The sequence below is a fragment of the Silurus meridionalis genome, chromosome 15, assembly GCF_014805685.1.
Source record: "Silurus meridionalis isolate SWU-2019-XX chromosome 15, ASM1480568v1, whole genome shotgun sequence".
Classification (NCBI taxonomy): Eukaryota; Metazoa; Chordata; class Actinopteri; order Siluriformes; family Siluridae; genus Silurus; species Silurus meridionalis.
Window position 1 is genome coordinate 2,309,724 of NC_060898.1, and position 22,777 is coordinate 2,332,500.

The 22,777-nt window shown below is 37.6% G+C and overlaps 1 protein-coding gene across 4 annotated transcripts in view; it reads right to left on the minus strand.

The window, feature by feature from the left end:
* Nucleotides 1-3,929: 3,929 nt before the first annotated feature.
* LOC124398354 (zinc finger and BTB domain-containing protein 7C) overlaps nucleotides 3,930-22,777 on the minus strand; it is a 26,881-nt gene continuing 8,033 nt past the window's right edge. For 2 of the 4 annotated variants that reach the window (XM_046868482.1, XM_046868481.1), the window contains 2 exons: nucleotides 7,142-8,480; nucleotides 3,930-6,110 (listed from right to left, as the gene is read on the minus strand). In XM_046868482.1, coding sequence (XP_046724438.1) covers nucleotides 5,537-6,110; nucleotides 7,142-8,466 — 1,899 coding nt within the window. In that variant the 5' untranslated portion in view covers nucleotides 8,467-8,480 and the 3' untranslated portion in view covers nucleotides 3,930-5,536. Of the gene's footprint in view, nucleotides 6,111-7,141; nucleotides 8,481-14,859; nucleotides 15,273-22,543 lie in introns of those variants that run through there. The other 2 variants (XM_046868484.1, XM_046868483.1) reach the window with 2 other exon arrangements.

Genomic DNA, 22,777 nt, shown 5'->3' on the forward strand with positions numbered 1-22,777 from the left:
GAGGGCGTAGCTTAGTAGTTAAGATGTTGGACTTCTGATCAGAAGGTCATGATTTTAAATTCCAGCACCACCAAGCTGCCACTGATGGGCCCTTGAGCAAGGCCCTTAACCCTCAACTGCTCAGTTGGATAAGAACTATTCTGGGTAAGACCATCTGCCATATAGCATAAATGTCAGTAAATGTAAATAGATGTAATCCATAAACTGAAACGTGTTGACCATTTCTGCTGGAACTAAGCTAAAAAAACAAACTATAACATTCTGGAAAATGTCAAATTAGACGTGGCATTCACAGCTGGAGGTCTTGGCCATCACTGTTGGCAGGGAAGATAGTGGAGAATTTTCTGCCATAGAGTCTGTGAGTTTCAAGGTGGAGCCCAAGCTGTGTGGTCTGTTACAGGGTGGAGAACTCTGGAGGCCCACAGACACAGAAGACAAGCTTGAATTCTGGAAAAACCACAAAATGTACAATTTGTTGAGTATTATATATATTAAAAAAAAGTCTGTTGTAAAACTATTTGGCTTGCCTGAAGAAGTAGAGTAGATACAACACGACAAATAAATGGTCTGCAGGAGCATGTATGAAAATCAAATCAAATCTCAAACCTCAGTTGAATGTTCTGGATTTTAGTTAGAGTTCAGTGAGGATAAAAATCCATGAGATGTGCTGTGTAACTTATTAAATCAAGACAGAATATAAAAAAGAAAAAGCCTGGTGGTACTTTGAGGTTGCGTGGGGGTTTGAGGGACCCCAGAACTCCTCCTCCTTGTGCAGATGTGCTGGAAACTCCATACGATCTGCTCCGGCTCATGGGCAACCTCCGAACCACACGTACAGTAATTATATTGTCTACGATTTGACATCGTCTCTACAGTGGTCGGTTATAAAATGTTCTTTAAGGTGGAGTCCAAATTTGCTTTGAGGGCAAAATGTGGGTCAAATAGGAAACTTGGATTTTTTTTATTCATTATTTTATCCTGGACATCAGGAGATCAGGAGCCGATCCCAGGAGCAGATAATGTAAAGCAGGAATACACTTCAGTTTGGGCTGTACATTGTATTTCAGTACACTGTATACACATGTACACAACATGGGCTAATGTAGAATCAACAGGTTACCTACGGCCATGTTTTTGGAAGGTTTGAGGAAACCAGAGAACCTGAAGGATCCCAAACGGACATGGGGGAAAACATTGTAACCCAGTTTTAGGATTAAAACTGTGGACTCTGGAGCTGTGAGGTGGCAATACTTCGACTGTGCCAATATATTGTATGCTAATATTTCATGTCTTACATAAATAACTGAAATAAATCACTACAGTCACTTTTCTCTCTGAGGAATTTCCAACATTAATTTGTGGATGTGTGAAAATGCTAAAATAATAAATATTAGTTCCAAATCCAAACCATATTTAATCTCACAGTACACCTGAGCTCAGGTGTGTTCGTCATTGCTTTCTCTTCTAGTGTATCTTCTGTATTTTCTTAAGGAGCAAAAGCGGGTTTCTGGTGAAAGAGCACCCTCTTGTGGTAGAAATCAATAATGAATGAAAGCAATCAGACCACCATATCTGCTTATGTACCCATCGAAATAATATTAGCATTTTAGCAAATTATTCTTCCAAAGTTATCAAATAAAAAAAGTGTTATTTGATGTTTAGACTTGATCCTGATTAGTTTCTTGATGTGGAAGTAGCACTTCAGGGGCAAGGAACAGAACAACCAAACCAAACAAAACCAGATGGGTTTTATTAAAACAAGTGTTTTCTAAATATTCCATAAACACAATCATTTGATGATTTTTTTCATATGTAGCTTTTGTTTAAAATACTCATTAATTTGTGTACCCTCGTGAAGTATTTTGAATTAGTCACGTTAGCAAGCAAACTTGCTACAAACAAACGATCTAACACACGCTAAGTGCTACGAGCTAGCCATAGCATAAACTTAACCACACTTCGAGATTAAACTGTACATTTTTTTCACTTAATTACATTCAAACTAAAAACATTAAAACCTTCAATGTTAAAATGTATTAAAATAAACACATTTTATTTGTTGTATTTTTTTTTCTTCATTAATAAAATCACATTCACTTTTACAGAACAAAATTAACCCATTCTTCAAGCATGTAAAACATTTTTATAAGTTTATTTTGATAAATATCGATCTTTAGAAATGATCTGTATTGAATATTTATCACTGTATTGATATTTGATGTAAAAAGTTGACTGAGGAAAAGGGATAAGAGCATGCAATATGCGCTTTTGTCCACTAGGCGGCAGCAGTCGAACGTGCAGTAGTAAATGTCTCGTAATTGCAATTTCCACTCACCTAAATTTGACTATTATTTAATTTCCCTGATGTTAAAAAAATGTCTCTCTATTATTTTCTGGTTAAATCAGGTGGGTAAGTTCTGGTGGAGGTTCTTCAAATGCATTTCTCATGTGTGTAATGATTGCAGGAAAACTTCATTTCTAGCCCCAGTGCACATTTACATCATGAATATTATGTCAAATTGTATAATATTTTATAAGACATTATTCCTGACCGACAAAACCCCATTTTTATATAGGTGTAGACATTTAAAAAATTACAGACCTCCTGGATTCTTTGCTCCTGCCTCACCTGGACCCTGAACCTAAACCCATTCTTAGAGCCCAGTGTTATAAGAGAACCCACCACAAATCTTTTAATTTCAACGCTATTGCAATTTCCACATTTTTTCTGACAGTGCAAATGTGATTACAGGTCTAAGATCTGATGACTCAGTAGGGTGGCATCTCTTGAAGGCATTTATCAAGTAAGTGTGTGGATACGTCTAGCAGGTCCACAAAGTACGTCTCAAAATGCGTAGTTTGAAAAATGAAGTGTCGCACAGTGTGTGTCAGGATCAAGCTGTCATTTCTGAGATTAGCCCCCTCTAAAATGCCGCTCTGCAACAGTAAAATCTTGAAACGCGTGCATTTCGATTGCCATACTTTCATCCTGAACTCATCTGAATTTAAACTGAATGCAGTGGACAAAGTCCTTTATCATGCACGACTGTCTTGATTTTTCTATTTTAAATAAATACCATGAATGGTGCGACTACAAAAAGAAAACAGAACCGTTTGTCAACTCTGAACTCATTCTTCTATTTTTTTAAACCCATAGGAAATATTTGTTCTTTTGATCTTTTTCTGCTGTTTGATGGTGTAAGTTATGATGTTGATGATTCATATTTGGTGTGAAAATGATGAGCTCAAAGTGACGCCTACAAAGGCCAGGAAGGACTGACACACACACACACACACACACACACACACACACACACACACACACACACACACACATGAGCACAGACTCTGGACACCGAAACACCTGACATAAAACCATCCTCATTGTCAGTTTTTTTTTATATATACAAAACATAAAACACTTATAATCACAGAATTCCATTAATATTTTTTGCAGTATGTCAAATGTTGGTGCAGAAGAGAAAAACAAAAAACATTTTCTTTTTTTATATTTATTGTTCCAGATCTTGCATGAATTCATTCATGAATTTGCTCCAGGGATGTCATTTAAAATGTACAAATGAAACACTCATTTATTCTGGTATGGAAAGTATTCACATAGAAAATAAAGTGCAGCTCTCGAACATGGTGAATTACCTTTTTTTTTAATTCTTGAATATTGTTTATGGTTGATTCGTTCATAAATGCATAGTGCAAGTATATTTCCATCACATGACACGTTTTATTTTCTTTATGTGTTTACCCTCAAGAGATTTAGTTGTACAGTATGTAAAATTGCTTAAGTAATTGTGTGTGTATTAGTGGGTAGTGGGTATATACACATATGTGTATATATATGAGTATTCAAATACGTGCTTGTGTGTGTGTGTGCATATATATATATATATATATATATATATATATATATATATATATATATATATATATACACACACACACCAGAACATTAACATTCTCACATCACAAACTCTGATTTAAATGAAAAAGCTTACTGTTTTGCTCATAAAGGTTATGAAAGTTGTTTTTACTTTGCTGTACTTTCACATAGGAAGTGATCAAATGAAACTGGTTGTTTTTTTTTTTAAGTGACTTTTTCCATTTTAAATGTATTAAATTGCGATCATTAACAAAGTAAACATCACATAAGCACACATTCTTTTATATAAAAAAAAAAAAAGATTTTTTTTTTGCACACACAAACAAGGACATGGACATTTTAGTGTCTTTATAAAAAAAAAAAAAAAAAAAAAAACATCTTAGCAAAATATAGCCAAGGCTTATTTAAATATGCATAAATAGCTTGAAAATATTTTCTCCATAGCAATTCAAAACACCGTCGACTTACAATAGTCATTGAGCTAAAAAGAGGAACAAGATTCTTTAAAAATGATGGACACAGTCCCTGTTTCTCATTTCTGTACATGACAAGCACCTGCAAGACACTTTTTTAACTGCCAACTTAGAGCTAGGGAAAAAAAAAACAAGAAAAAGGATTGAAAATTTTAGTGAAGCCACTGAAAGAGAATGAAAGTGATTTCAAACAGGGATTTTTTAAAAAAGACTTTGAAAGTTTGTTCGCATACAACACGTCTTTGGGTGTTTTTTTCGATGTTTTAAAAGTCGAAATACTTTACAACAAGGAGCAACTTCACCATAAGATTATATAAAACATATATAAAATATGTACAATAGTGCATACGAAGCATTGGACAATAATCAAGGGTGAACTAGTTGTGTTTGTAAGTAAAGTCTAAAGGTAAATCCAAATAAAATTAAAAAAATTCAAATTTTTTTGCACTGGTTTTTTGTGATAAAAATTATTGTAGACTTTTTAAATACGTATAATGCAATTCCTGTCATATTGCTTCCTTTTTTTTTTCATGAAAACTGAATTGTTCCTGTTTGTTGTTTTTTTGGTGTAAATGTCTTGATAAAATTTCTAAAAGCTAAATATTTATTTGTGTGATCTTTGCATAGTGGTATATGTAATCCTAGCTAACGTAGATGAGAGTAACTTTCCAGATGTGCTGATAATCCTGTATTTTGTAGCTTATTTTAAACAGAGGTTGTGGAAGTTCTATTTCCCTTTGAGATACCTGACTTACCTGTGGAACTTTGGAGTGAAAAAAAAAGAAATAAATAAAAATGAATTGCACTTAACAGTCTGTGGGTAGGTTTTAGTCCCACTTTTAATTTACCCTTGTTAGCAAATACAGAAGCATAAAACCACCAGAAGAATCATAAATACAAATACATTTCCAAGATTTGAACATTTTTTTTTTATGCTTTTAAATCCCTGGCATCACATTAGAAAGCTGACGATAAAACAACAAAAAGACATCTGTTAAAAATCAGAAATTTGCCAATATGATTTACAAAGTGTCAGGAACGCTGCTCAAACGCACACCCGTTGTGGGAAAAGTTCCAAACTTGAGCTAGTTTATTCTTCCCAGTCACATTATGAAAAAATACCCAAAAGAGTTGTGCATGACGAAAAACTTTTTTTTTTGAGCGGTCAGTTTGCGGCTTCAGGAACGGGTGGCGCTCGTTCAAGTCTCACGGTCCAGGGATCAGGGGTCGGGGGGTAAAATGCTGGGTGTGGTAGAACGTCCTCCCTTGCCAGGGCAAAAGCGAACACCCCCCTCTTCCTGTCCACATCCTCTGAGATGAGCTTCCTGTCAGTCAGATTCTCTCTGATGCTTCCACTGTCTAAATCCTGCCGTCTTTCAGGGGGCAGTTGAGGAGGCACTGGTGCCCCAAGGGATGGCAAGCGCAATGTTTGGTCTCCTTGTAGTGGATGGGCATCTGGAGGGTAGAAGTAGCCAGACGAGGAGCGCCATGAGGAGGAGGGTTTGCGGCCCCGGCGTGGCCGTGACACGCGGCAGCTCTGGCGCTTGATGTGCCGGTGCAGGTGGTCAGAGCGGGTAAAGCTTTTGTAGCAGTGCTCACACTGGTAGGGCCGTACGCCTGTATGGATACGCAGGTGGTTCTTTAGGTCATAGTTGTGCACGAATTTGGAGTTGCAGTGCAGGCACATGTAGGGTCGCTCGCCGGTGTGCTTGCGCATATGGATCTTTAACTTGTCTTGCCTGAAAGGTAAAGAAAGAACAGCATTGAGTAAGTGGGGTTTTACGGTTATCCTTCGACAGCTACGAAAGATCTTGCAGCTTTTGTGCATTTTTCAAACCCCCAAAATTCCCCATTGAACCTCAAGAACTACAGTAAATCGAAAGTTACTATCTATACAGTATAAGATGCACACATTTGTAGCGGTTGGTTTATATGCCTAAAATCTATGAGTGAAACTTGCCCTATATAGGTAAGCACAGGGGGGGAATGACATGCCAGTGGGTTTTTAAGATTTGTCTTTTGCCTTCTTGTGGTACACTAAAGTCATATCAACATTCCATTTTTTTCTCGTAAGTGCTTTCCAATTGAAACTTTTAGTTATTCAGTGATACAGTGTGTTCTAGTTAAGAAGTAAAATCTAGGTTGTATTTTCTTATGTTATTACAGTATGAAAAAAAACCACTGTTGAGCTCTGAAGGAGGACGACCGCAAAATTGCACTGTTTCACAAAAGCATTTGCATGACTTGGGGTGATGCCTTATGACAGGTGCTTGATGCTTGGTTGCAACTTCTCTTTGTGTGACTGATTTGGTCTGGCCTTGTCGACTCCCCAACCTTTCCTGTTATTCGCACAACTTCAGTGTTAAATTTGATGACAATGTAACCTTCAAACAGCTTGTGAAAACTTTGATGTGTAACAAGTAAGAATGATAAAATGCTGTGCAGAAAAACTGGAAAAAAAACAACACTTTGAAGGCTGAGAAATCTTTGTGTTCCAGTTGTGCTGATTTGGCAGGTGAATTCTTTTATTAACCAAGCGATAACCTTCTGTTCATCTTGATTTAAAAGGCTAATATGGTCTCAAGTCAGCAGGTATAACCAGCACCTCGGCTTTCACACCCTAACAGTGTGGATCTCACCCCCCTGCCAAGTGTGTGTTCTCAAGACTTGCCCCCTGGAGGAGGCCTTTGGCACACCGGTTCTAAAATGCGCCCACCTGGGTGCTATCTGGGATGGACTTAATGTATGCTATGCCCAGTCTCTCTCTTACCTTGTGAAGCGAACCTCGCAGATGGTACACATGTAGGGCTTCTCGCCTGTGTGCGTCCTCATGTGCCGAGGTAGTTTGCCTGCACCCTGGATGACCTTGTTACAGATGGGACACTGCTGTGACGCTTTGGGCTTCAGCTTCCTCTCTTCCTCAAGCTGCCATGGTGGAAACAGTGACCCTAGGTGGGATGCTGAGAGAAAACTCAAGTAATTTCGCAGATCTGCTTCATCCTTAATCTGGCCAAGAGAGGGCTCAGGAGCTGCCCCGACACTTGGACTTACAAAGTCTTTGAGGAATTCTCTGTGGAGCAGAGCACTGGGAAGATCATCTTTTAGTTCCTCTTTGATGACTTCCTTCTTGATGGCGAGATCCAAAGGCCCATTGTCCAATGAAGCAGTTGGGTAAGGGTGAGGTGGGCATTGGGGATCCAGGAGTTGTGGGAAGCCTGGAAACTCTGCAGCCCAAATTGGAGGATAGAATCCAGGAAGAAGAGAGGTGAAGCCTGATCCCCTCTCCAATCCTGGCATCTTTTGGTACAGCCCTTCCTGCAACAGGGACTCGATAGAAAAGTCTTTCAGTGCTTTGCCTTCCAATCCTTCTTGTTCTCTGGGTTTTTCTGGAGTACGTGACTGACATTTTTGAGAGTTTGACTCTCTTTCTGCGTGTACTTTTTGTTGTGAGCTGCATGCGGGGCTGTCTGCTCCTCGCTCTGTGCCAGTGATTCGGTTCTGCTGGTTTTCAGAAACGTCGGCTTGAAGCGATCTCTCACTGAGGTTGTCCTCGTCTCGTTCTGCAACTTCGCCATCTTTTGAGTCGATCTCTGCCTCTTCCGCCATTTCCTCTTCTTCCTCATCTTCCTCCTCTTCCTCATCTTCTTCCTCATCCTCTTCTTCATCTCCTTCTCTGCCACCAGTACCGCCCCCTCCTCCAGTGTCCATGATCTCCAAGCATACGTTAATGATACATGGGATCTCCAAAAGCCGCGCTGCCCCCAGGATCTCCTTCACGTTGGAAGGTGTCACCGTCAGCGTCGACGTGTACGCAAACTCCAAAATGGCTGTCAGCGATTCGGGTGCTACAAAGTCCAGCTCGTAAACACCATGATGGCTGGGGTCACCATTGCCCGTGGCCACGGTGAAGAGTTTTTTGAAGTACTGACTGCATGCCGCCAGCACAGAGCGGTGTGTGTGGTACTCCTGGTCCTTCACCACCAGGACCACATCACACAGGAAGCCAGCACGCCGCTGCTCGTTCAGACTGCACAGGACGTCACTGCTGTGATTCGGAAAGGGGATCCCAATGAGGTCCTCCTCACTGTGGGCCATAGTCTTATAGAAATCTGTAGAACAAAAGCAGAAAAAAAGCGTGTGACAGAATGATTGAGTAGTTCTTTCAGCAGATGCTAGAATGTAATTTTCTTTAATGTATCCCTCAAATAAGACTTGGTGGCCTCCACACTCTTTTTAGCTCTCTACAGCCCTCTCGTTCTTATCTTCTGTGAGCATGGTGTCTTAGACCATATAAAGCAAGATGTACCATCTCACACACACAAACACACACACTGTCTTTGTGACATTTGGAAACAAAACACAGGAAGGCAAAGGGGGTCAGACTCTAGTTTCTAGACTAAAGGAAAGAAGTTTGGAGGGCAAGATGGTTTTACATACAGTACATTGCCTCCCCCTCGAATGGTTTAGTATTCTTTGAATAAAACATGTGTTCAAAGGATCTTCTTTGTTGAATACATATAAATTGGTTGACTATTTATTAGAATTTCAGAAATAAGGCATAGATCTAAATTCACCTACTAGTGCAAACAGCCAAATCACATAAAGAGTTACTTTAATTCGGTAATTATGTTCAGCTGTGTTCCAGCACGCGGGTATGGCAACTGAACTGTACCTGTCGATTCCATAAAATTTTCATGTCGCCTTTTATTGGCACCGTCGTCCTTCATTCACAGCTATGAATAGAGCATAATCTCAGTGCGTGGTCAGTGCAGACATTTAGATGGATGCTTTGAGAATTCCTAAATCCAAACCAGCCCTGTTGACTGACTTTAAAGAAAACGAGCAGTTTCCTGCCAGCATCCTCAGGCCAGCGTCCTTCTTCCTCCTCTTTTTTTTTTATCTATTTGTTCACGATCACATCCGAGCTCTTACCAATCAAGTATTGAACATTTCTTGCACTGTTGCTAGGAGACAGTTGCTATAATTACCAGTTTATTAGATATATAGTCTAATAAAGCAGAAACAACGTGTCTAAATGAGGAGAAGTGTGTCGTGAACATCAGGAGCGTGTCTGAAAGGGGGCGGGGGAAGCCATTTACAGAGAGTAACTGAAATGCTGCATAGAACTGAAACAAAGATCAGTATATGTTCCATGGTCTGGGTAAAGTTCTTGAAAAATTATGTAATAAATATTACGTAATTCGTTTTTATGAACTGAATTCGACAAATTTCAGGTTCGTTATTTGCATTTGGGTGATATTAATGTTTCTGAGGTATTTTGGAGGTAACTTTGCATTCAAAAGAACGGCATATTTAGTTCTATAAATCTTTACACAAAACCTATTAATTTAACCCTAACCATGTTGTTATACCCTAACTGTACATGGACCATTATATTTAAAGGCCAATTTTGATTTATTTATTAATATTTGGATTAATCCAGAGATGCCTAAACAAAGGCTCAATGTCTTGGATTTTCTTGCATAGTTTTTTTTACACACTTTTCACTAATCTTTGATCACATATAATTATAAAATGAATATGTTATTCCTCTACACTGAATTTCTTGAGGAAAGAGATGCAAAATAATTGAACAATAAGAACCAGTTTTATGTCTTTAAATTAGATATAACTAAATATCTGTATTAGGCATTGAACTCTATTGTACAATAAATTGGATTGTAACAGTTTTATTGGACTATAAATTTCAATAATATTGAAATTTGTAACTTTAAAAATAAAACTGCATTACAGAGTTAAATTATTATTATATTTTTTTTTATATTATGAGATCATAAATATAAACTTAAATTTGAATATAAAATAAGAAAAAAATAAGAAAAAACATAGGCACCTCTGGATTAAATCAATTGAATTCAGTAAACCAGGCAAATCAGCAAATAACTATAAAACCCCAACAATAAATCTAATATATATATATATTTTTTTATAATAGTGGGTCATGATTTCCACCCGTCACCAACCCCTGGAGCTTCTCAGATAGTTCCATTCTTCTGCATCATATGTCAGTACGTTGCAAACCATCCTAAGGTGCACGCAGTAATTCAGAAATGATCCGGGTATTTATAGAACGTTGTTGCATGCTCTCGATTTGTTTCCACCTCGCAAAAGAGCGCCTAAAACAAAGCCGTATAGAAGTGGGGCAAGAGGACGTTCCTTCTCAGAAAAACCTTTTAATGTCAAGCTGTCATGTATGTTTGACACTTTGTAGATGAATTAAAAGCATGATCATATTGTTTCAACATGACAGCGCAACGCAGAAGGAAAGGGGGGTGCCGATGTCCTCAGAAGTTCCCTGACAGGTTACTGTACCAAAAAAAAAGAAGAAGAAGGAAAGAAAAAAGACGGTGTGCCCCTCCCTGGAAAATCCAGCCAAGTCAAACAGGCATTTAGAGCTAAAAACAACAGTCGATCCCACCCACTCTGGGAACACGTGCAACTTCTGTAGCTGCCTAACTCCGTGCTCTTCCCCTCCCCTGTCCTCACAGATACACTCCCATAATTATAGTGTGTGTGTGTGTGTGTGTGTGTGTGTGTGTGTGTGTGTGTAGGATAGGAGCAGGATGTGACACATGCTCAGAGCGGGAAGGAGGGCACTGCTTTCCCACTGTAGCGTCCTACATGGCTACCACCACGGGCTCACAAGTACACACACACCCACACCCACAAGTGCACACACACACACACACACACACACACACACACACACACACACACACAGCAGTGCCAATGAATAACTTCTTTAACTCTTCTGACCAAACTCTCAGAAAAGATTTCCAAATCTACAATTATGTTACAGAAATTGCAATAGATTTTATATTGAAAAACTATATAACAAATTAAATAAAACTATAGCATAAGCATTGCATACAATTTGACAAGATTTAACAGTGGTGGAAATCATGTCTCTCTTTTACAAGAAAATCATCAGTAATTTTGGATTGTAGTGAGAAAAAAAGTTATGAGACGTGACGTGTAAAAAAATGGTCTGAATTGCTGATGAAATTTACTTAATAAAGTACAATAAAATAAAATAACATAATAAAGAGGGGTGATCTTGAGCTTAACCCCAATACAATTTTCTGGTAGAAGCTCAACAAATACTTACTTATAATTTTGAGTATGTTTTTGTTTCTACAGTAACATTTTAATTACCAGAGCTTAGTGTAGCAGTCCAATGTATAATTAGAGATATTTATATTTAACATTAATGGAAGGAGTCTCCATTGTTATTGTGTTGTATTATTTAAATAAAACTCATACGTTCATTAATAATGTAAAAATTGAACAACAAAAATAAAAATTAAAACTATTGAAAAATTGTAACTAATGGCGAATCGGAATACAATTGAATAAAATTCCAGTAGATTATTTTCTTATAACAATACACTCTCTATTGTGCTCTAGTTTCTTTCCATCTGTTCCACTTTCTTTGATTTGTTGCTCGATCGTACAGTATGACGATGTCGAATGCCGCTAAGCGTGTACGTATATTATATGTGCTATAAGAGTTTGTACATTCATACTTGGGTGTGATCTTTTTATCTTTATGCATCATTTAGTTTCATTTTAAGTTCAGTTTAAGGACTTTTTTTCTTTTCTCAAGTTTTGGTTTTGATTTTCAGATTTTGAAAGAAAAAGCTCTGGTTCTAATTCTAGAACGCTAAGAAGGCAAAGCATGAGTGTTCACCTCAGAAACCTAAATGTCACTTAATTGAGTAAAAACAAAAGTAACTTTGATCTTTTAAAATAACACACACTAGCAAACACACACACACACACACACACACACACTCTCCGTTACTGCTGTACTTATTGAGGACAAAGCTCCACACTTGGTTGTTTGAGGTTTAAGTCACTTATTAAACACTGTTTTTTCCTCTATTGTTGGGTAATTATAATATATATATATATATATATATATATATATATATATATATATATATATATATATATATATATATAGTATTAAAGATGTGAGTTGAATTCTCGTTCATCAGCTAGGAATAAAGTTAAGACAAAACTTTGAGAAAAGTTAAAACAGTTCACATCCCTCAGACATATTTCATCATATCTCCTGGTGCCGAGGACAGAGGTGTCAACAGAGAAGAGCAGGAGAGAGACAGTATTACAGACAGACATGGAAGATAGACTGAGTGAGCGAGAGAGAGAGAGAGATAGAGAGAGCGAGAGAGGTTAAGAAGGAGCTGTACGTGAGGAATAGGTGGTGGTAAATTGGCTCAATCCAGTGCTGGGTTAGTGGGTCCTAAGGGAGATCATTTGAGGGCCTTTCCAAAGGCTGAGCTGGAGGGCGACCTGTAGGTTCAGGCTGTTAGCCGTTAGCACAGCCACTTATTTAACCTGTTTACACACACCGGCGCTCGTCGGCGTCTTAGCAATGGCCCTGCAATAATTGAACAGATGGTTCTGAATTTGGATTTGGGTGATGTGTCTCTCAGCCAGAGGAGACGGAAGCGCTGCGGTAATGACAGGTGTGACACGAGTAATGAGCGCCTCCGTCACGGTTCAGGATCAGCAGATGAATTTAAACTGGCCTCGTTTGGGAAACTCTGGCTACGAACTTTGGGAAAAACGGATCGCTCGTATTCTCAGTGGTGTGCCTCTTGCTACAAATTGGGGTCATGATGATTTAATGAATTGGCTGTAAGATCTGTGATGTGGTATAAACTCAGCGTTTCTGAGCTTTTCGGGTGTTTATTTGGCTGGCGATAATTTCACACACTTCGTCTCGCTCGGGTCTAACGAGGGCACAATAAAAGTGTGGGGTTTTGGGTTCTGTTTTTTTTCTTTTCTATTCAGGCCATGTTTATGGTGAGGCCTGTAGCCTGGTTTACACTTTAGGACAGTTTTATAAGCCAGTAATGTAGTGTAACATCAAACCCTGTGAGTCCTATAACAATGCTGCAGTCAAGTGCTCCTTAAATTAGGAATTCTGTAATGAAGTAGAGATCATGCTACAAAGATGGAACCCGAAGGCCTAATCTCTGACTAATAATAATAGGTTATAGTCAGAAATGTAAAAATTTTATGATGAGACTGTCCTTTCTGTCTCTTTGACATTTTACTGGGATTCTGATGACTCTTTTTATAGTTTATAGTATCTGCATTTATACAGTAGAACCATCAAATTCTGTAAACTGATTTCCGTCATATTGAAGGTGTTGATTAGTGTATAACTTCAACAAGATAAGATTTATATATAAATATATATAGTGCCTGTCAAAAGGAAAAACCTAGTCTTTATGGTTTTTGAGAGACACAGTTTGTTCAAATAATGTTCAAGTAATGTACAGGTATGAACATTTACTTTCACCAAACTTGGTGCTAAATGCTACACTTTATTTAAATTTTCATATATATATATATATATATATATATATATATATATATATATATATATATATATATATATATATATATATATATATATATATATAAATGTTTGTGAACACATTGGAGGTCCAAATTCTGAGATGGAGGAGCATAATTTACCAATGACAAAATGAATACAAATATATAATTAAATTATTACTCATATCTCCAGATCTGGAAAGTAATATGCGCCCCCAAAAATGTGTCCTGATCTAATAAGTGGCATGAACACACCTGTGCTACATGAACCCTGGTCATAAAACAGATGCTAATACATCCTGATGCTGGGTCATGTCTGCTCTAATCCGGCACTGTATAAGTACACAGAGCCGAAGTGCTCGAACACCATCATCAAAGGAGTGACGTTTTTTGTCCCGCAAACAATAATTTACACCTGTTATGTGTCTCCTTGGAGTAAAGCACATGCCGTCCTGCCCTCTGCCCTGCTTATTCGACCGGTTTGACTCCTACAGTCGGTTTGGGCTCAAACTAGCACAACCCAATTACAGTACAGCGCCAGGCCTCATTTCAGCTCCAAATCTTGTTCTTGATGTGTAAGCATTTTACTCTGTGTGTGTGTGTGTGTGTGTGTGTGTGTGTGTGTGTGTGTGTGTGTGTGTGTGTGAAAGACACTTTGATGAGTCCTTTCTTTTCATACTATTAGAAGTCCTCAGAAGTAGGACGTGGTTAAGGGAAAGCACCTCTGACACATTATTGACAGTCACCACGGTGTCGAACGCAAATCAGCAAACTGGATCGTTTGACCCTTTTCACGACAGTCAAAGCTTCACACTTTCCCCATCCTCCTTATATTTTTGCAGACGGCAGGCTGCAACCCAAACAATTTCACGAGTCATCAAATTACCGTGTGCCAGCGATGCCATGACACGGCCGCACTATTGTCACTGTACAGGGCTACACCTGATCTGTACACACACACACATACACACACACACCCAAACGAAAGGTGTTGGAAAAAAAAGAACAGAAACACACGTTGACTTTTTCAAAGGCACGCACCAAAACACTGTGAAGTTTTCCCCCGACAAAAGAGAACGAAACACACACACTCACCCCGAACCTCCTCTGGAATGTGTGTGACTTATCCTGAGACTACGGAGTGATGTTCGTCTCTCTGTCTCTCTTTTTCTCTCTCTGCGTCTCTCTCATCGTCTCCTGTCTTTTACACCAGGTTCTCTGTCCATTCCATTCTCACTCATGCGCTCATCCTTCCTCCATTCACAAAAAAAAAAAAAAAAGCCTCCAACAGTGGCAGAAACAACGTCTTTCTCTATCTGTGTCTCCCTCTCTTGAGCACATACATTCATACACACACTCACACTCACACACACGCACACTCAGTCACTCACGCGTGCGTGGTACGGAGAGCAAGTGGATGAGTGCGAAAGAGAAGAGAAGAGAACAGAAGAGAACAGAAGAGAAGAGGTGGACCCCACTGTACAGCGGAAAGCGAGAGAAAGAGAGAGAGAGAGAGAGAGAGAGAGAGAGAGAGAGGAGAGAAAGAGGGAGGGAGAAAGAGAGGACTAGTGCAGGGGCAGTGTGTGATGTAGAGATGCAGCACCAGGCGTTTTTATAGCTGGGTGGGTAGCACATAGATAATAATACCCCATCCACCTCCACAACACAAGTAAGGCCCGGTGTGTAATAAGGCCGTGGTGCAGACACCCTCTGATTTGGGGTCGGACTAAATGAATTTTTAGTTTCCTTACAGCAGATTTGCAGTGACCGACCGAGGAATCGACGACGGCACTGGGAGGTTCAGGAGAGAGACAGAGAAACAGAGAAAGAGAAAGGGAGGAAAATGAACGAGTCTGATGTGCCAACACTATTTGTGCATGTGCAGCACATGGAGCTGTTCGAGACCGAGCGCAGGGAGCGTCGGTTCACCATCCCGAGGGAATCGCTGTGCGCTATATCAGGAATACAAAACACTGTGATAAGAAAAAAATCATCAATGAAAAAATACTGTGATGGAGCCTGCAGGGTTTCTTGCTCATTACAGAGCAGTTTATGAATGAACTTTTTGTCTATTTAGTGTTACATTTACTCTGAGTACTAAACTCATACTATGTAATCCAGCCTCTGTTGGAAGTAATAACTTACTGATTGAAAACTGTAGCAAAGCACTAACAGTGGAGACTCCTTAGTTCCTAACTTCTCCTCGCATTTAACTCAGTGACTAACAGTAACTAAGTAAAATGTAATATTAATGAAATATTAATATGGCACCAATTAATTTCAGGTTAGCCTAAATATTTGTTACCATGCTCAAAAATGTTGTAGGCCCCCTTTTCGACATTCATTCATTCACAGGACACCGAGTGTGAAATGAGAATGCATACTGAATAGGGCAGTAGCCAATCACAAAGCACTACACTCAAAGGGCGTTGAGTGTTGCCAGTTCAACTAACAGTATGGTTTAGGGAAGAAACCAGAGAACCCAGAGAAAACCCAGATGGATTTTAGTGAATTTCACACAAACTTGAGCTCGGACTGGACACACTGGAAATGTGAGACAGCATTTTATATCTCTGCACGATTGCTTTGGTGTTGATCTCTGTGCTTTTCTTAGTTTTTTTTACCTGTGTTTTTTTTTGTTTTTTTTACTTTCAATTAACATGAACATGAAAAATTTATCATGATTCCAAGCCAAAATCATGCGTTTACTCATTCCTTTTTTTTCTACCTCCGTTTTTGATTGAAAAACCTACTGATTGTTACGAAGTACTGACACTGGAGACTCCTTACTTGATGTCTCCTTGCATAAATCTTCAAAATATTAGTTTTACAGAGCGATTCTTTGGTAAAGTCAGAATTGAGACTAAATAATGATATCACAGATCAATTTCTGGTTAGCTTGAATTTTTATGAGGCTCAAAAATGTTGAGTTTTGAGTGTTTTTATGTTGTACCTGTTGCCAGTTCACCTAGTTTTTGAGAGGAGAAAGAAAACCATGTGAACCCAGAGAAAACCCAGATAGATAGAAAACTTCACATAGAAATGAACCTGAGCTCAGGCTTGAACTGAGGATATACGAGCTGCGAGGCCGCAAAAAAAAAAAAAAAAAAGCAGTTTTATCATGAATGTAGGTAGGAATCATGCATTTACTCATTCAATATTTTTTTCCTTCTCACCTGGACGCAAACGAACACTGCGTTCTTCTCCATCACGCTTTAAAAACAGGAATAATAAAGTCATACTGCATTGTCAATCACGCAGCAGAGCTTTAAATAGCTCGAAGCCAGTGGAAAGTAATTACCCCGAGTCAAACAGAAGATCTGAGTAAGAACTTGTCAGAACAGAAAACACCATGTTAATGCTCTGACAGAAAAATTGCCACAAAAAGGTTTAAAAAAAAGGTAAAATCAGTAGGAAAGGAAAGAAAGACATTTTTTTATGCAATGTATTTTTACAACAGAAATATAGACGTCAGTCAAGTCCATGGACATTTTGTGAACATTTTAACTTTGAGGCAAAAATTTGATGAGTTTTGTTCATTTAAAACATTAGACCTTTGTATTTTTAAAGATTTCTCTCTTTTTAAATTTTTTTATAAAGTAAAGGAGGAAGGGAGGAGAAAATCAGTACGCAACATGCACTATGAGATTGTGTTATATTATATCATATTTCTATATTTATACATTTTATATCATATTCAATCCCAAAGCAGAGGTGATCGAAAACTTTTTCTAAGTTTGGGTAATACTTTTTGATGTTTGGGCCAAAAATTTAACTTGATTAAGGGGTGAAAATATACATTGCATTATACCAAACATTATATTAAATTGAATGTTGCTATGCATCCTCTCATTTATAATTTCAGAATAGTTTAAAATAAATGAAAACAATCGAAAGAGAAAACATGGCTTTTTATATGTGTAAATATTGCGGTTTTATGTTCGAATTTCTGGTTCAGTGAAACTTAAAATACAATGAGAAACAATCCAATTTATTGTACAATAGAGTTAAATGCCTGAAGCAGCTATTCAGTGAGTTCTAATCAGAGACATTAGAGGTCCTTATTTTTTCCAAAGTTTCTCAAAGTACCATTTTCATTTCTTTTCTCCTTTTTTCATTTATCGCATGATGGGCCAAATCAAAGGTCACCACGGGTCAACTATGGTCCAAAAGTCTTAGTTTGGTCATCTCTGTCCTCGAACATTTCAGTGTAAGTGTATAAAATATTCATTTTATAATTCTATGTGATAAATAAAGATGGAAATAGCTACAGATTGAAACATTTTAGCTTTAAGACAAAAATTTCATGAGTTCTACTTGACTTTTTTTAATTCTTAAATATTTCACCTACTGAGCTCAAAAACAGTTAGAAGGATGAAACCACTTTCTGTTCAACTGCTGAGATTTTCCTTTTTATTACATATTTTTTTCTTATGCAAAAAATATTTATTTTTATGAAATTAACAACTGTCCATAAGTTTAAACTTTAAATGACTTCTTAAAGACTTTAAATGTGTTTATTTCTTTATTTTCTTATTTATAAATAATTAATAATTAAATCATTAAATCTTTTTTTAATGATCTTGATAATTGTCATAAATAAATGCAAATTTTAAACAAATATGAAATAAATCATCAAAAAATATACTGTTTGATATCTGCAAACATTATCGTGTTTTTGTATCATTACAATGTAGTAATCATAAATATTACAGTTTTAAAATAAAAGTGATATAATTGAACAACATGACTTTTGTGTGTGTGTGTGTGTGTGTGTTTGCATGAGCGACAGTGATAGCATGTGTGTGTTCTCATCTCACTCTGTTCTTAATCCAGAGACCTGAAAAAAAGCCTGAATTTAAGGATAAAGACTGCAATTATATTTTTCTCCTGAGAAAGCCTACAGGCTCAGAGGAGCGTTGCGGAAGTTTTTCTTCGCAATACGCAATAATGAGCGAAGTCGGTGAAACGAGGCCTTCAGAAAATGAAGTGTTGTTGGGACTTACACAGCTTTCGATCCTATCGTTCCTTCTACTCCCTTCCCTTGTATTATATTGAGTCGTTAGAGATCAGTGCTGATCTAAGCAACGATAAACACTGCAGCGTTTTTTTAACTCATCACTCCTGACCTGGACAGGATTTCCTACATGACATCAGCAATCAGACTTACAAATCGTGCTCGATTAATCGGCCTGCTTCGCCTCACGTCCCGCTGAGCAGTACGAGATTCAGACTGAGATAGATGAGGGAGCGTGAAAAACAGGATGTCTGTGCCTCAGACAGTGTCTGTGATAAAATAAGTAAATATATCAATCATATTAAAAATGCTAATAGTGTAATACTAATGTACCGTGCAGTATCAGAAGTTTTTTTAATTAAAGAAAAAATTTTGTGTGTTTGTGTGTGTGTGTGTGTGTGTGTGTGTGTGTGTGTGTGTGTGTGTGTGTGTGTGTGTGTGTGCATGCCAACCAAAACTGAAATCCCAGTGTGAATCGGGGTATGTCGTGGATCTGACTAATCACCTCACATTATTGAGAATCACTAGTAAAAAAAATCATGAAAAAGAGAATCATGTAAAAAAAAAAAAATTATTTATTCTTTTCGTTCTTGAATAATGAAGGAAAGAAGAAAGGAAAGAAGAGAGGATTATAAGAGTGCATTATATATTTTCAGTGATATTTTTATATTTAGAAATTTTTACAGCCTTTTTAGCACAAATCCAAATTCTAGCATAGAAGTGCCCAAACATTTTCCTATTAAGAGTCAACAAACTTGACTGACAGCCGTGGGCCTGAAATAAACGATTATTATACCAAAGCATTATAATAAAACATTATATTACAATTATAGTTGCGATAATTCCTCTCATTTATGATTTCATAATATTTCATAATATAAAAGAATAAAAAACACGATTATGTCACATGTATCACTACTGTGGTTAGATTTTCTCCAAGTTCTACTTTAGTGTAACTTTGCTGATAACTAAGAAACTAAACTAAGCTGATTTAAATTTTCAGAAGTTTTCCAAAATGCCATTCTTTCCTTATACATGGCACGACGGGCAAAATTAAAGCACTAGTTTTGGCATCACTGAAAAATTCAGTGTGGATGAATAAAGTGAAAAAAGTAAAAAGTGTGTAAAAAAAAAAAAAATCAAGAAAAAGCTAAAATATTGGTGTCTATGCATCAGAGAAAGTATTTTTTATAGTACAGAGAGTTATTACTATTTACCAACTATAAAACATTAATCGAATTAATAATAAAATAATAAATAATAATAATATGCCTTCACTATAAAAAATATCATTAATGCCATGATCACATTATAATCATATATTATATATTATACAATATTTATTTTACTCTGTATGCTTCCTCTGATGCATAATAACAATCTTTTTGTGTGATATGCGAATATTTGTAACTTTTTTTTGTTGAATTTTTTTTATCGAGTTTTTAAACAACAAATCATCATTTGTAATTGATTTAGACATTAAAAGTCGATCAGCAAAAACTTTTTTGTTTAGTGCCTAATGTCTAGTCGTCTCCAGATAAGCGGACAGATGTGAATCTGTGGGGAAGGATTGCTTTTCTAATGCAAGCTCATCGATTTCTTTGACATTTTTTTCCAAGCTTTTACGCGTAAAGCTTTTTTTTTTTTTTTTTGGTGTAAACACTAACAGCTACATGCATGGCATACAGACCAAGAGTACAGTAATACTCATGGAAAAACATACACACACACACACACACACACACACACACACACACACACACACACACAGAGAGAGACATACTGTAAGGCTCAGTCAGTTGTCATAGAAACCCAGGCCTCAGCAGGTAACTCTTCATTAGTTAGTGGACTCAGAGCTCAGAGAAAAGCTTCTTATATTAGATACAACATGTCACTATTCTTTTCGCCTCATTATAAAGCCAAGCAGCTTGATACACACCTGTGCTTCACCCCACTTCAATAAAATTATTCTTAACTAATTTCTGTACAAGTTACACTCTATAGGCAGAAGTATTAGGACACCTGACTTTTCTACCCACATGTGGTTCTTCCCCAAAATGTTACCACAATGATGGAGGAAGACAATTGTACAGGACGTCTTTGGATGCAGGAGCAGAAGATTTTTACCTTCACTTGAACTAGGAGACCAAAACATGTTTCAGGATGACAATGTTCCTGTGCACAAATCCAGCTCCATGAAAATATGCTTTAAATAGGATCTAGTAAAAGATCTTCTGCTATAGAGCGCCAACCCAAATGAACATTATGGATGTAAAAGCTGACTGCACCCCAGACCTCCTCACCTTCTCACCTACATCAATACCTGACTTTACTAACACCATTCATTGTAGCTAAATAAATCTCTAAAAAAAATCTTCACAAAATCTAGTGGAACATCTTCCCTGTGAAGAATGGAGCTCTTATAAAAGCAAATGGGCACTAAATGTGGAACGGGTTGTTCAAAAACAGCAAATTCTGTACTAATCTTATGGTCAGGTGTCCAAAAACCATTGTCTATATAATGCATTTACTCTATAATCAACAGTTGCTCAGAACCGAAAGACATACGCTAGCAGCTGTGCATCGTGTAGTATTGATTTTCTGTGACAATTTACAGATTTCTCGCTTTTTTATTCGAATAAATGCAAACTCCTCCCCCACCTCAAAACCCAACCTTTATACCTTTTGAGAATGCTGATCAATTTAAATACTTAGAACAAAATCCCTTTATGTTAAGTTAAGGTAAGATTAACTAGTTCACATCGGTGCATCTGCAAAAAAAGTTGCTTTAAAAAAGTGTGCATTGAATAAACATTTGCATTTGTATTGTTTTTAGCATCTACATCAATAAAAAGCGATTTAATCAAATATATAAAATTGATTAAAATATAATTATTAGTAGATGCGCTATACATTTATTATTTACAAGTAATTTGTGAGCAATATTTGATATGTAAATAAATTTTTCCTCACTAAACTGTTTCTCGAGTGCGTTCTCTAAACACCGCTGCTGCTACGTGAATACGACGCATCACAACACTACGGAGACCGAGGCATGTCCTGAGAGTCACATAAAATACAGATTAACATGGCAGAGGTAGAGCTGTATCTTCCTGAAGACAGAACAGGAAAAGAACGTCTTTTCTTTTTTTTTTTTTTTGTGCTTTGAGACAATGTCTGTTGTGAAAAGCGCTATACAAATAAACTTGACTTGACTTGACATTGTGTTGAATCGAAATCGGATCGCACTGCATCATATAATTTATTTATAAATTTGGTAATTAATAGTAAATAATGTGGAGGTAAATCTATAGAATGACTCACACACTAGAAAAATGTGTACTACACTGTAAAAGATACAAGAAGGTGCGAGTACATGTTCACTATGTGAGAGTTTAGAGGCAATATAAGAAAAGAAAAACATCTCCTAGCTGAGTTGTAAGTGTGTGTGTGTGTGTGTGTGTGTGTGTGTGTGTGTGTGTGTGTGTGTAGTCTGTTCGCACTCAGGAGGTCCAGGCTGAGTAAGCGTTGGGCTTCTGCAGTACCTGTTTGTGATCACACTCAGTTCCTGTCATCACACACACAGACACACAGACACACACACAGACACACACACACACATACACACACACATACACACACACATACACACACATACACACACACACATACACACACACATACACACACACATACACACACATACACACAGTGAAGAACTGAGGATGAGAGAGAGAGAGAGAGGGGGGGGGGGAGTTTTACCATGCTGTCTTTCACTTCTCTTCAGCTTTCTGGTGGTAGGAGGAAGGAGAAACTTTCAGCAGATGTGAAGTCAACATGTGAAAAAAAACCAGGCTGTGACTCGGGAAGTCGGACAGGGAGGACGATGGACGGTGGGAAAACTTGTGTCATCTATGCCTGCCGCAGACAAACCCACCCACCACTCCCAGGGTTCGCTGGGTGGGAAAAAAGCATGTCCAAGGACAATACACACAC